The sequence below is a fragment of the Quercus lobata genome, chromosome 3 (genome assembly GCF_001633185.2).
Source record: "Quercus lobata isolate SW786 chromosome 3, ValleyOak3.0 Primary Assembly, whole genome shotgun sequence".
NCBI lineage: Eukaryota > Viridiplantae > Streptophyta > Magnoliopsida > Fagales > Fagaceae > Quercus > Quercus lobata.
The window spans coordinates 30248075-30262709 of record NC_044906.1 but is presented as its reverse complement, the minus strand read 5'-3'; the positions used below and the strand labels follow the sequence as shown (position 1 = coordinate 30262709).

The window sequence follows — 14635 nt, the reverse complement described above, 5'->3', positions numbered from 1 at the left end:
TCACCCAAATACAAAATTATGCCAATACTTAATTAAAAGCCAAAGTATTGACTTAAAAATCCATAATTTAAAATGGGAACAAAACCATATTTGAAACTTTAAATCTAAAACCTCAAATTAAGAACTATGAAGTGGTTTGATCCCCGCCAAGGGTACGAAGGCAACCTAAATAAATTATTAGGTGCAACCACAAATAAATATAGACATATGTCCCCTTGAACATAAAAATGAATAAACTTATGTACAAAGATGACATGATTGGAATCAAAAGGTCTTCCCTTGAAACAAGGGATTGTAATTAAGAGATACATTATCTTGAATGGGTACAACTCACATCAATAAAACCCATACGCCAAAAGGCCTATGGGTGAAATTATGTTTGACGAATTTGACTAATTTGACAATATTTGTTAAACATAATTTGACGATGTTTGTTAAACATAAGTTGACAACGTTCGTTAAACATAAATTAACAACGTTCGTTAAACATAAATTAACAACGTTCGTTAAACATAAATTAACAATTATTGTTAAACATTGGTTAACAATTTTCATCAACACCCCTCAAAAAAAAAAAAAAAAAAAGACAATGCAAGCAGCTTAAATATGCAAACCAAAGCACTCCACCTATTACACTACTCCATAATTTTTCAAGGATGTGTATTTTGATAAATCCATTTTTCAATTACAACTTTCTTTTTTGGGGATTAAATTACATTTACTCCTTATACTTGCATGTCTGTAAAAGTTTAAGATAATATATCAATAACTAGCTAATTTATAAAAGTATTTAAATTAAAAAAAAATTATATTTTAAAATTTTACACAAAATATTAGATTATTCATTGAATCAAAATGAAATTTAACGTATAAGTTAAGAATAATGAAAATGTGTAATAAAAATGTGATATTTTAAAATATTAATTTAATAATACATTCACAAAGAACTACATTAGGTGTGATCATGTCCCATTAGAGTTGTAGTGCTTGTAGAGCATGTCCTCATAGTTAGGTTAGTCTATCAAGAAATGATTTGCGCATACTAGGATTTTTTGCCTGGTAGTTTCCTTAGCCTCACCTCTTAGCAAAGCTCAATACCTTCAACAATGTCAACAATGCCTAATCCTACAATGTGAGTAACAAGTCGATTCCATTACTTAGAGCGGCAAAAGCCAACGACAAAATTGTTGCCCTAAATGCTCTTGTCACATAAGTATAGAATTTTCATTTTATCTGATTTTGTGCTATTGTCATGGATGACCAAACCCTCATAAGGTCTATAGGTCGAATATATCCAAGTTGTCTCACATGATTGGATTATCATCCACACATAAACGTATATGATACAACAAATTATATACCATCATCAGGACGGGTCTAGTGGAATTGAACACTGGTCCCAATCCTTACCCTGACACAACACATGACAAGAGAGTGGAGAAGAAAAAAAAAAGGTAAAAGGATAAAGAAAAAAAAGATGAGAAAAATAGAATTGAGTCAAATGTAACATTTACTCCTTCACAAATTGGTCAAGTGATTCCATCTAGTCTATTAAAGAATCCCAAAGGAATGGCCTTTTTGGCCACACATTGCTCAACATAGTCTTCACTCTTCAATCTTCAAATTTCCTACTGTAAGCCTCTATCGAAGTTTAGACCTAAACTCTAGAATTTGCTAATGCACATAAGGAAAATCTTAGGTATCCAACCGACATGACAAGCTCAAGGAGTCAAGAATTCAACGAGTTGGAAGAATTGTAAGAATCATCCTCACTTCATGTGATTTGTTTATTAGATCCTTAAAATGAATCACTTGTTTGGTTATTGATGCTGGTAACCTCTACTATTTAATCTTGTATATGGATTATCAATCTGATTAGTGTAAAAAAAATAAAATAAAAAAATCCTTTATGAGACTCAATCTCCATGCTACCCATGTGAGTTCTTCAATGCCTTTGATCCTAAAAAGTATATAGATTTTTTTAATGTATAAAATTGTAAATTACAGCTCATAAAGTTTGGATTAATATTTATTTTCCCCCAAATTTTTTAATTTGGTTCCCTAACTTTATGTTATGTATGCTAGATGAACCAATCAAATCATGCCATGTCAAACAAATAATGTCATGTCAATTAAACAACAATAAAAAATAAAAAAGCTAAAAAAATTCCAAAATAACAACAACTAAAAAAATAAAAAGGAAAATAATTTTATTCTCTTGCCATCCAAATAAAACTCAACATCTCAATTTCTAACACAAAATTAAACAAGAGATTTTTAGAATCACTACAACCTCCTTCAAACTCAAGATCCCATCACCAAATTATTCACAATGCACTTTGGATCTTAGTTTTAGTTCATCGTTCGTACACAACCCAAACTAAACATTTGTGCCAAGATCATCCAGAAATCAGTGAAAATTCTAGTGTTCTGAGAAAATATAGTAGATTTGAAAATATTTGGGAATGAGAACCAAATTGATGTTGCACCAATCCCATTAGGATAATAATTTTGATTTCATATGGTTTCTACTTTCTAGGTAGGTGGACATATGGAAATTGGAATGTAATTTCCACACCACATCAAGTAATTTTTTTTAAAAGAAAAAGCAAGAACACATCAAGGAAATTTTGGGTCACTAAAAACCTAAAATATAGAATCATTCAAACAATATTCTTAATGTCTAATATGTAAAATGGGGCTACCGACCATTTTTCCACATTCAATGAATAAATAGCAACTCGTTAAAATCTCCCAAATCAAAATGGGCCTACTAACAGTTCCACACCCCTTTTCTAAATCAAACCTCAAAACCTAACTCTTTTAAAGCCCTAAAAGCTAATACCAATAGCTTATTTTTAATTGCCAATGACTGAAAATTAAGATTTTACCAAAATAAAAGACTGTCTTTGGACAAGCATTGTGGGGTGCCTAACACCTTTCTAACACGTAACTAGACTTCCGAACTCAAGAGTCAAGATTTTTTAGCATCCATATTAGATTAGGAAAAATGATCATTTTTCTTAGTCTAGGATTGGTAATAAAATCAAATAGAATCAAGTGACCAATCACACCTTAGAAAAAACCCAATGATTGGTGGTGATTCACTATATTTGGAAATAATAAATTAAAATTGACTCACTTCAGTCACACACTAGAGGTTACCCTTTTTACATTCTTCATAGCCCTCGAGCCCGTGCACCACCCTTCAAGGAGGGAGTGTGCGCGTCGCCGGGATGGGTGGTTAACTGCCACGAGGCTTCGACAATTCCTAAAAACTATTGTGATTATTTAGATATCTTGATCTCTCAATCTAATCCTTGTATTGTAGGCATTGGGGGGGTCTATAAAATAATCTCAAACTCATAATTTTAAGCAAAGTGAGTCTTCTATCTATGATTTCTTCCTTTGTTTAATATGATTCACATATGTTTCTTAATGTAATTTCTCTAGTTGTTATATTTATTTTTTATTTTTAATTCTTTTGATATGTGTTAATATGATTTAGGTTGTTTATAATTAGTTCTTAGTTGCGCTTGTGACTTTTTTTGGTTTTTATGTTATATTGACATGTTCTTTGTGTTGGTGTTAGTTTAATTATTCACGTGTTATAGTTGATTGTTGTTATATTTATTTGATGTGTATCAATCTAACCATGATGTAATCATTAATTTATTCTAGTGCTTATCTTGTTAATCTCTTTTATTTAAACTCAAGTATGTATATGATTCAATAACTGTGAGAGATCGCTCCCTCAGCCCGTTTTATATGATGTTGGGCCAAACCCATGTAAATGGGTAGAGTCGTGTTATTGCCTCTCAAAATGGAGGTTCGACTAGTTATATTTTCCCCTCTAGATTAACGGTTTTACAATGGAGTCACCACTTATTTAATTATTGGGATAAATAAGAAAACCAAAATTGAAAAATTCCTCATTTTATTAATTTTCAATTGAATTTACATTGATCATAGGAAAATTACATGGTTTTGGTCCTAGATACAATCCAAGATAAAGTACATAACTTTGTTTCCTAGTTACAATATAAAAATTGAAAATTACAATGATAAGCATTGGTCTATCAAACTTTGAACTAAGTTCGGAGGCTATGTTACAAGGTGGGAAGGTGTTACGCACCCACCTTACCTGGTAAAACTGGTCTTTTAGACTATGGTGGCCAACATTCATATCACATTATCCAATATGTTATCCATCAATTTGCATGTTGAATTCATCGTGTGTGTATGTGATAAACCCTAATTCCATTTATTAAGCTTGTCATTTGGATTGAAAAATAAATTCTAGTGAATGTGCGTAGATGGTGATATCCTAGATTTAAGAATTGAAAATTACTAGTTACAATATAAAAATTGAAAATTACAATGATAAGCATTGGTCTATCAAACCTTGAACTAAGTTCGGAGGCTATGTTACAAGGTGGGAAGGTGTTACGCACCCACCTTACCTGGTAAAACCGGTTTTTTAGACTATGGTGGCCAACATTCATATCACATTATCCAATATGTTATCCATCAATTTGCATGTTGAATTCATCGTGTGTGTATGTGATAAACCCTAATTCCATTTATTAAGCTTGTCATTTGGATTGAAAAATAAATTCTAGTGAATGTGTGTAGATGGTGATATCCTAGATTTAAGAATTTGAAAGAATTATTAAACAAACATATTTTTCATATTTTTGATGTGGATTTAAGATTAAAATTAGTGTTATATGTGAACATGTGATGAACAACCAAGAACATGTGAAGAACAATTAAGAATATTCAAACATATTCAAGGGAATTTAAATGATTACTATCATGCTTTAATCTCAAACTCTCATCATGGCAACATAAAAAACAATTAGGGAATGGATTATACCTTCATGCAAGATCCATATGGTGGAGGAGGAGACTGTTGAGTGAGGACCTAAGGGTGGAGGAAAAGAAGAGCTAGGAGAGGGAGAGTGAGTTTCACTCAATACCTTGAGTCTCAAAAAGACCAAGATATGACAAGATTACTCAACTTCACTAGAACTCAAGAGAAGAGAAGAGAGGGAGGTTTTTTGTGTGCCCTGGAATGAAGGAGAGGGGGGGTTTGTATAGTAGTGGTGGAGAAAATATGAATGGAAGGTCATTTAATGAGAGTTGACAAAGAATCATAAACCTAGACCTCATTTTAGCCTTGGGGGAAATCTGGTGCATTAAATGGAAAGATTGGTGGGAGTGAGGGGCAAGCAAAAATTTGATTTTCCTGTAGTTGCTATAACTACCTGTAGAGCCAACTTTGAATAATCATATCTAACTCAATTCTGATCGAAATTGTCTCGTTCTTATACTCAAATTAAAGCCCCGGATGTCTAGTTTCTGGGAAAATTAACTTCATTCACAGATTCAAAATATTCTGAGAGATATCGATGAAATTGTGAGCAGAGGTCATTTGTTAGAAAATGATTTCAGCACAATTAACATTAATAGGTCCCAAATTAGCTCCCAATTAATATTAAATGGCTCCAATCACTCCCATTTCAGACTTAATTGGTTCCAAATTTATCCTAATTAAAAGATAATTGCACAAATTACTCATTGAATAATTAATGTTTAACTATCTAGTTAATTAGGTGCGTGCAACCCTACCATAAAATGTAGTCCTAACCAATCAAATTATGACACATCATCATTCTCAAATTGATTATACTTATAACCAATTGAAATCAATTGTTCATAATCACATATAGTCGAACTCAATTTGTGATAATGCATCTCCGCCATTAAAACTTGATTTGATGATAACTTTCAATCTGATGGTCCGATTAGAGCTTATAATCAGTTGATTTGATCGTTACAACATCAAGATCATTTTGGTGAAATGAGATTAAGGATCTAGTGATCAAAATCAAGATGCATATTTCCAAGGTAAAATTACCCTTTTACCCTCCATGTGAGGTTAAATGCGGGTTGCAAAATGGGGTGTCAACAATAACATGTGACTTCTGCAAGTTCTATGTTGAGGATGCGTACGCATACTCGAGTATGTGAGCGCATGTTTTTGAACATGCGTACGCATGGTTAAGTATGCGTACACCTCCTGAATCCAGATTTGGGTAGAATTTCTTATTTCATTTAATTAATCATTTTTCACATGCCTTATGATTCTGTTTGACTTTGTTTTAGGTTAATTAATCATGTTTATTTGCTTTCCATATTTTATTTGGTCAATCTTGCCATGTTTGTTTTATTTGATATTTTTTCCTTATGTGTTTTATTTAATTGTCAACTTTCCATGTTTAATGTAATCTGTTTGATTTGTTTCCTTATATGTTGTGATGTGCTCTTTAACATGTTGTGTATGTTATTTTATTTAAGTGCATGATGCATGTTTAGGTTAAGGATTATGGCTCTCTTAATAAACTCTTTAACTAAATATAATCTAGCAATACATAATGGAGGCTAGCCCACAAGCCGGACAGTCTTAGTTGCCTAACACCTTCCCAAGCCATACCTAAACTCTGGACCCATAATCTGGTATGTAGACCTATGCAAATAAATAAGTGGCCCAAAATGCCTAATTTGGTTCTTGAACCTAAACCAGGTGGCAACTCCATTTTTACCCTTTGCCCAGTTCACTACAGGCTGAGGCATACTTCCTATGAGGAAACCACTCATCACAGGTGCTTGTGCCCACAACTTGCTTTAATAAGTGTACACTTTGATCCTAGTTGGAGTACACCTTCCTCAAGTGGCATATGTTAACTACATTTAAAACTCCATAAATAAACTCCTTTAAGCATGATTAATATCTGAATATGGGAGAAGAGAATAATTTGCATCAAATGATTAGTGTGTGATCTCTTTAATATTAGTGAAAATTTTAGTGCTATGTTCAGCTTTTGAGAAAATGTAGTAGATTCGAAAATATTTGAAAATGAGAACCAAATTGGTGTTGCACCAATCCCATTAAGAAAATAAATTTGATTTCATATGGTTTATACTTTTTAGGTAGGTGGACATATGGAAAGTGGAAAGTAATTTCCATGCCATATCAAGTAATTGTTTTTTTAAGAGAAAAAGGCAAGAACATATCAAGAATATTTTGGTCCACTAAAAACCCAAACTAGAAAATCATTCAAACAATATCTTAATGTTCAATATGTAAAATGGGCTTATCGACATTTTTTCCACATTCAATAGCAATTCATTAAAATCTTTTACAAGAACTATGCTTGATTGTAGCCCTTTTTTTTTTTCTTTTTTTCTTTTTGAAGGGAACATTCTAAGCCAATTTTGAAAATGAGGCGAAGCGTAAAGCATCAGAATGGATTCAAATGTAATTTTCTCTGGGTCTCGTATCATGGAGGACAAAGAAAAATTAAAATAACTATATAGTACAAAATAAAAAAGTTCATGACTTTGTAAAAAGTTCATGACTTTGGTGGAAGGATCTCAGGTTTGGGCAAAAGTTTGGAAGATGAAAGTGCCAAATAAAATCCGAGTGTTTGCATGGAGAGCTTGCCAAAACATTCTGCCTACTCGTGAGAATTTAGTTCGCAGGAAAGTAGTCCCGGATGCCTACTGTGAACGTTGTAACCAGGTCCCAGAATCTGTTCTCCATGTGCTTTGGGAATGCGGAGCAGCACAAGACGTGTGGGCAGGGGGTCCCCGTAGACTGCAGAAAGTAGGCACGGCACATAGGGATTTCATGCAGCTGATAGAAGACTTACTCCATAGACTGTCTGAGGAAGAGTTAGAGCTATTTTGGGTCCACTGCTGGTTAATATGGAACCACAGAAACACGGTGGTGCATGGAGGGAAAGTCCAGGATCCTTCAAGACTAAACTCACGGGCATCAGATTTGCTTGGTGAGTTTAAAGCTTCACAAGTCCAGCTGGCTGTCCATACAAATCCAGTTGTTATGCAGACATGGAGTCCACCTTCAGGAAATTTGTATAAGCTAAATTTTGATGCGGCAGTTTTTCCGGATACAGAGTCGATGGGTTTTGGAGCTGTTATAAGGAACAACAGAGGGGCTGTGATGGCAGCGCTGTCAGCGAAGGGTCCTCTGGTATCCAGCAGCGAAGAAGCAGAGATTTTGGCGTGTCGGAGAGCCTTGGAGTTTGCTGTGGAGACTGGATTTCAAGAGGTGGTTGTTGAGGGAGATAACGCCACTGTTATAAGGGGTTTGACAGCCACAAAACCTGATCATTCCATGCTGGGAAATATTTATGAGGATGCTCGCTGCCTGGCGTTGAGGTTCCGTAGGCTTTCAGCTAGCTGTGTTAGACGTAGTGCTAACGGTGTGGCTCATTCCTTGGCCCGGTTTGCTAAATTTGTAAGTGAGGAACATGTGTGGTTGGAAGAAGAACCCCACCCGGCCCTTGAGGCTTTGTATTTGGACAATTCTGATTTTGATTAATTGAAAGACACCCAGCCCATTTTCAAAAAAAAAAAAAATAGTGGGGAAATTCATTTCATTGGTTCGTGAGTAAAATTAGTGTGAACTATGAAGGTTCCTCTCTCTCTCTCTCGTGCGCGCGCGCACACACACATATATGTAAACTGTGAACTAAAAGCATCCTCGTGTAAAAATTTACATTTATTTTAGCATAATTTTTTTTTTACATATTAATTTTTAAAAATATCTCACATTAGATTTATTTATTTTATACTATATTTTATTAAAATATTAGTTTTTTTTTCTAATTTTTAATTGTTTCTCTTTCTTCACACACAACGACTACCATCTACTCTTTTTCTTATGAATAATGTCAGTATAAATTTACAAGATTATTGTAACAAACTTTTAAATTTACATAATTATACATAAACTGATATAAGTCATTTTTAAGTAAAATTATGTAAAATTTACAAATTTTTCTATTATACTTGAATTCTAAAGATATGCTTGTACCGCATGGATTCTAAAAGAGAAAACATTAGGGGTCTGTTTGGATAGAACTTATTTTGCTGAAATTGAAAACTAAAAACTGAAAACACTGTAGTAAAATAATTTTTAAATGTGTGAATAGTACCGTGGAACCCATTTTTAATGAAAAAGTTGCTGAAAAGTGTAATTTGTGTGGTCTGTGAACAGTGCACATATACACTGTTCACGGTCAAAAGTTGCGGCTACTGTTCATAACAGTGATGAACAGTAGTGTTTTAGCGTAAAAAAAAAAAAAAAAAAAAGCTGAAAATTAAACGTAATCGCAGCAGCTTCTCAGTGGATCCAAACACACACTAGGTCCGGAGCTGGCGTAAAACCAGTGTTTTACGCTAGCCAATAACATTAGGCCACGTGGACTTTTATTAAACCCCTCTCCAAATAGCCAAAACTCACGCCATTCACCTCAGACAAAACAGAAGAAAACAGAGAAACCCCTAAACTCTAAGCTCTGCTTCCTTCATGCCGAACCTCCACCACCGCCACAGCCTGATCGCCGGAGCAGAACGAAGAAAGAAAACCAGCCTAGACAAAAGCTCATGCCTTCACCTCTGCTTCCTCTACTTCCTTCACGCTGAACCTCCACCACCGCCACACAGATCGCAAACCCACTAAACAGTACAGCTCGCTTAAACCCCAAATCAGAACCAAAACGAGTTAGGCAAAATTTTTTGGTTTCCTTTGCTTCCTCCCTCTTCCATCCTCTACTTCCTCTTGCCCAAATCTCCACCACACCACACACCGAAGCATACCGCCACACAAGTCACTGGATTCGTTGCTAGAGCTTGTAAACATGCCGGAGCCACCGTGAGCATGGTGTTGCGATGCAAAGGTTTGTTTTTCATGATTTTCCCTTTTCCCCAGTTTGGATTTCGAATTATTGATGGGTTTGTTTATGGGTTTATGGAGTTTTTCTGGAGCCTCATGAAATATTTGTGGGTTTTTTTTTTTTTTTTTTTTTTTTTTTTTTTTTTTTTTTCTATATTTTGGTATCTTTATGGGTTTTGATTAGATTCCTAAGTGTTAAGATCAGTTTTTGCTAAGTTTTTGTTATTTTCGTTTGTTATTCCTAAGTGTATGGGTTACTTTTGTTTGCTTTTGAAACTATAAAAATTAGTGATTTTTCACAAAGCTCAATGATAAAACATCACTGAATTTGGATGTGTTTATAAATTTTTGCCTAATTCTGACATAATAATACTGTTGTCGTTGTTGTTTTAGTGTTGGGAATACTCATTTGTTGTTCCAATTCATTGTGATGAATAGGTGTAACATAGGTTCTAATTTTTAATTTTGTGGTTTTGTTATGCATTTGCTTTAGTGTTACTTTATATGGTTGTCTATTTGGTATTGTCTAAGATAACCATTTCTTTAGGCATTGAATAAGAATTACAGTCTATTTATTTGTTTAGTCATTGAACAATTTGTCAACTGAATTAGATGTAAACAATGGGTACCATTCTATAGGCCTAAAATTAAATTGGAAATCAATTACTACATGTTGGATTGGAAGTAATATATAGAATGAAGTTGTTTAAGCATTGTATCTACTAGGTTGTTTATGCTGTCCTGTTTGTTGTGTATGGCTCTTCTATGGCAGCTTAATGCTCAAGTCCATGGCATAAGGTGTAGGAGATGACTGTCATTTAACATAGATTAGACAAAATTTTCTGCTTGACTGAATTGAACCTAAAGAGTCAGTTGGATTGTGAATTTAGAAGATAATATGAATAAAGCTTATATGCTTGGTTGGGGGTACTCAAATGCCCTCACAATTGTAACAACTAATCTTCTTTTAAATGCTTTTGTATCTGTCATGGCAAAGGCATGCTCTCTCTATCTTTTCATCACTTACCAATGAATGGAAATTATAGTGTTTTATTAATGAGAACTTTTATATGAATGCTAGCACCAAAATTCATAGCCTGTTAATGTACTCATATTTCAAACTGTCCACTAAAAATAATGTTCTGCAGATACAGAACATTGATAAAAATGAAGTGTAATAGCTAATTTGATACCTAGGAGAGTATTATCTTCCAATGAAAATTTTGCAGGAAAAATTTTGACCCTAGTTTCTATTATCTGCTAATGAGTACCATGTGTTTAAGGTTTTGTTATGTTTTTCAAACCCTATTTTTCCCTTGCTGAGATATTTATTTGCTTTACACAGGCTGGTGCCTTGGAGAAGATTGTCAAGGCATCTCAGCTTGAGATCATTGAGCTGCAACATTTTGTGGGTGAACTAAGGTACTTACTGGCATTCTCAATATTATATAGCTGCAAATAGACTGTAAAACTTGCATGTTCACCTATTGTAAAGCTGGGTCTAAGGGTCCCTTCAATGATAGTCAGAATTATAAGCACTTGTTACTTATTGTATGATAGGATTGCTGAATTGTTTCCTATGTATATTTCTTTCAATTTTTAAATTTGTGTTTCCTTTTTTTTTTTTAAACCTTGACTTAAAACCTTGATTGAATTTTTTCCTTTTTTTTTTCTTGGATTTGTATTTCTTTCAATTTTGATTCTTACAGGTACCTTTCCAACAAGTTTACTTACTGTGGTTATTGAATTCTCCGCTGTCAACTTTAGCCTCTGGGACACAGCTGGTATCACTTATTTGATAGCTATTAAAATTTTTTTAGTTTCAAATATAATTTACTCCTACTTGTAATGTCAATTTTCTCCTACTTGTAATGTCAATTTGCTCTCTATATGTACCAAAGTGCAAATAAGGATGTACTTGGAGCTGTTTTATGTAATAAAGTTTATTGAGTGGAGCTATATGTACCAATGTACCAATGTACTTGGAGCTATTTGATAGCTGTTTCATGTAATAGAACAAGTTTGCCAAATTGGGCAAGTTTAGTATTGTAATAGCACAAATTTTAAATTTATTCTTAATTGTTGCTTATGAATTTTTCTTCTCTTTTGTTTTTTATAGGTCATATTGAAATATAAAATTACTTGAATTGAAAATATGAGTGCGAACAACAAAAAACCTGAAACAATCTCACTTTGTGATATGGTGGATGACTTAGTACATGACGAGTCAGAAATAAATGAAGATCAAAATAATGTAGACTTGTCATTGGATGATTCAAATCAACCTTTTACATGCAATAGGCATTCACAACCACATCTTGATATGGTATTTGAAAACTTAGAGGTTGCTCGTGCATATTATAATGCATATGCAAGGCGAAAGGGTTTTAGTATACGAGTAAATCATACTCGAAAGAATAAAGACAAAATAAGGGTTGGAATTGAATATGTTTGTTCGAAGGAAGGATTTCGTCGTCAATGTAATGAAGACAATGAAAGAACAGGTCTAGAGCGTGCAGAAACAAGAGTGGGATGCAAAGTAATGATAGGTTTAAAGAAAGTTGATGATACATGGATTGTATGTAAGTTTGTGGAGACTCATAATCATGAGCTTCTTACCCCTAAGAGTACAAGTTTGCTTCGTGGGCATAGAGTGATAACAAGTGCCCAAAAGAATCTTATAGATACACTCAATGAGTCAGGTATAGCCCCAGGCAAGATAATGTTTGTGTTAAGTAAAGAATCTGGTGGTGATTATAATGTTGGATGTATTCCAGTTGATATTCAAAATTATTTGGGTAGTAAAAAAAGAAAGTTGCTTCAAGATGGAGATGCTCAGGGAATGTACAAATATTTTATTGAGAGTCAATGTAAAAATCCAAGTTTTGTTTATGCAATTGAAGTTGATGAATATGGGTGTATGGGTAATTGCTTTTGAGCAGATACTAGGTCAAGAATGGCATACCAATATTTTGGAGATGTCATTACCTTTGACGCTACATACCAAACAAATCGTTATAAGATACCTTTTGTTCTATTCACAGGGGTTAACCACCATCATCAATTTGTGATGTTTGGATGTTCTTTGCTTGTCAATGAAACAACAAAATCTTATTCATGGTTGTTGAAGACCTGGCTTAATGCAATGCCTGGAAATCCTCCTTCTACAATTATAACAGACGATGACAAGACTATGGCTAAGGCAATTGCAGATGTATTACCAAATACAACTCATAGATTGTGTATGTGCATCTTTACAGAAAGTTCCAGAACAATTGTCCCATGTATGTAGTAAATATCCAAATTTTCAGGAAGAATTTTACCATTGCATCCATGATACAATCACTATTGAAGAGTTTGAGTTAGAATGGAGTAAGATTATGGAGAAATATGGATTGGGGGATAATGATTGGTTGAGAAATCTTTATATGCGGCGTGAAAGATGGGTTCCAACTTACTTACGAAGCTCATTTTGTGCCAGGATGTCTACAACTCAAAGGACTGAAAGCATGAATAAATTTTTTAAATATTATATTCGTTCGAGTACAACGATAAGTAATTTTGTATGTCAATATGAGCTAGCTTTGAATGCACGTTATCTTAAAGAGAAAGAACAAGATATAAAGACAAAAAATTCAGTGTCAATTTTGAAAACATGTCATAAGCTGGAAGCAGAGGCAGCAAAAGTTTATACAAGGAAGATGTTTATGAAATTTCAAGAAGAGTTATTTTGTAGTAAAAAATACAAGCCATCCAAATATCATGAAGAAGGAGTGAAGAAGATATACAAGGTGATAGCTCATGGGAGAGAAAGTCATTTTATGAAGTATCTCTTCATATTATTGAGACAAAAGCTATTTGTACATGCCATAATTTTGAGTTTGTTGGTATTATTTGTAGGCATATCCTAGTTGTTTTTGTGAAGAAATCTCTTGTGGACTTTCTTCCATCACATTATATTTTAGAAAGATGGACAATTAATGCCAAGAAGCACATTGTACATGACATATCTAGTGATGTGGTACAGGTGGAGCCTCAAGTTTCTTCTACCATGATGAGATATAGTTTGATGCTTCAATTTTTGGAAGTTGCAGAGGTAGGGTCACAATCAGAGAAGCAATACAAGCATCTTGGACAAACTTTACGAAAAGTTCATGAGGAGCTTCTAGCCATGCAAGATGTTCATGATGTTGATGATTTAGAAAGTCCTGATAATACTACATTAAACAATCAAGTATTATCAAATCTTCCAATTACTTTGCGAGACCCTCCACATGTTCCATCAAAGGGAAGGCCTAAAGCTTTGAGACAAAAACATCCAAAAGAAAAACAATTGATGAAAAAGAGAAAATGTAGCATTTGCAAAGAAACGGGCCATGTGAGAACCAATTGTCCAACACATAAACATTCCAGGTAATTACATGACCTTGTTGAGTTGTAGTATTAATTTAGTATTTAAATTTTTGGTTTATAAAATTACTTCTTGTAGGGATGTTGCAAATACAAGCTTGATACCACATTGGGAGTCAGTGTATCAACAACAAAGTCAAACTAAGGTTATTTAATTACAATATATTCAGTTTCAAGATAATACATACATTTGCTGATATTTTCAAAAATAAACATTTACTTTTGTTGAGGTCTAAAAAAGATCATAGTGCCCAAGCCCAAAAAAGTGAGCCAAGCCCAAAAAGAAAATAAGCCAAGTCCAAGGAAGCAGGTGCAAGGGACCACGAAAGAAAAAGAAATAGCAGGCCTATGAGGCTTGAAAGCCCAAAAGAAAAAGCATCAAGAAGGAAAAGAGGCCCACAGCGAGAGATTAAAGAAAAATAGCCAGGATCCTCAGCAACTACCAGGAGGCGCGGATCC

At 33.9% G+C, this 14635-nt stretch overlaps 1 protein-coding gene across 1 annotated transcript; it reads left to right on the top strand.

Moving 5' to 3' along the window:
• The first annotated feature begins 11921 nt into the window (after nucleotides 1-11921).
• On the top strand, nucleotides 11922-14321 carry LOC115980714 (protein FAR1-RELATED SEQUENCE 5-like). Its single transcript, XM_031102936.1, has 5 exons — nucleotides 11922-12690; nucleotides 12811-12980; nucleotides 13078-13178; nucleotides 13667-14144; nucleotides 14256-14321. The coding sequence occupies exons 1-5, from the start codon at nucleotides 11922-11924 to the stop codon at nucleotides 14319-14321; spliced, it is 1584 nt and encodes a 527-aa protein (XP_030958796.1).
• The last annotated feature ends 314 nt before the right edge of the window (nucleotides 14322-14635 follow it).

Excerpts from the sequence above, each read along its gene's own strand:
- LOC115980714 (XM_031102936.1), top strand. The coding sequence starts at position 11,922 with ATGAGTGCGAACAACAAAAAACCTGAAACAATCTCACTTTGTGATATG. Across the intron at positions 13,179-13,666 it reads GGATTGGGGGATAATGATTG|GCATATCCTAGTTGTTTTTG; the intron begins GTTGAGAAATCT and ends TATTATTTGTAG. Across the intron at positions 14,145-14,255 it reads TTTGCAAAGAAACGGGCCAT|GGATGTTGCAAATACAAGCT; the intron begins GTGAGAACCAAT and ends TACTTCTTGTAG.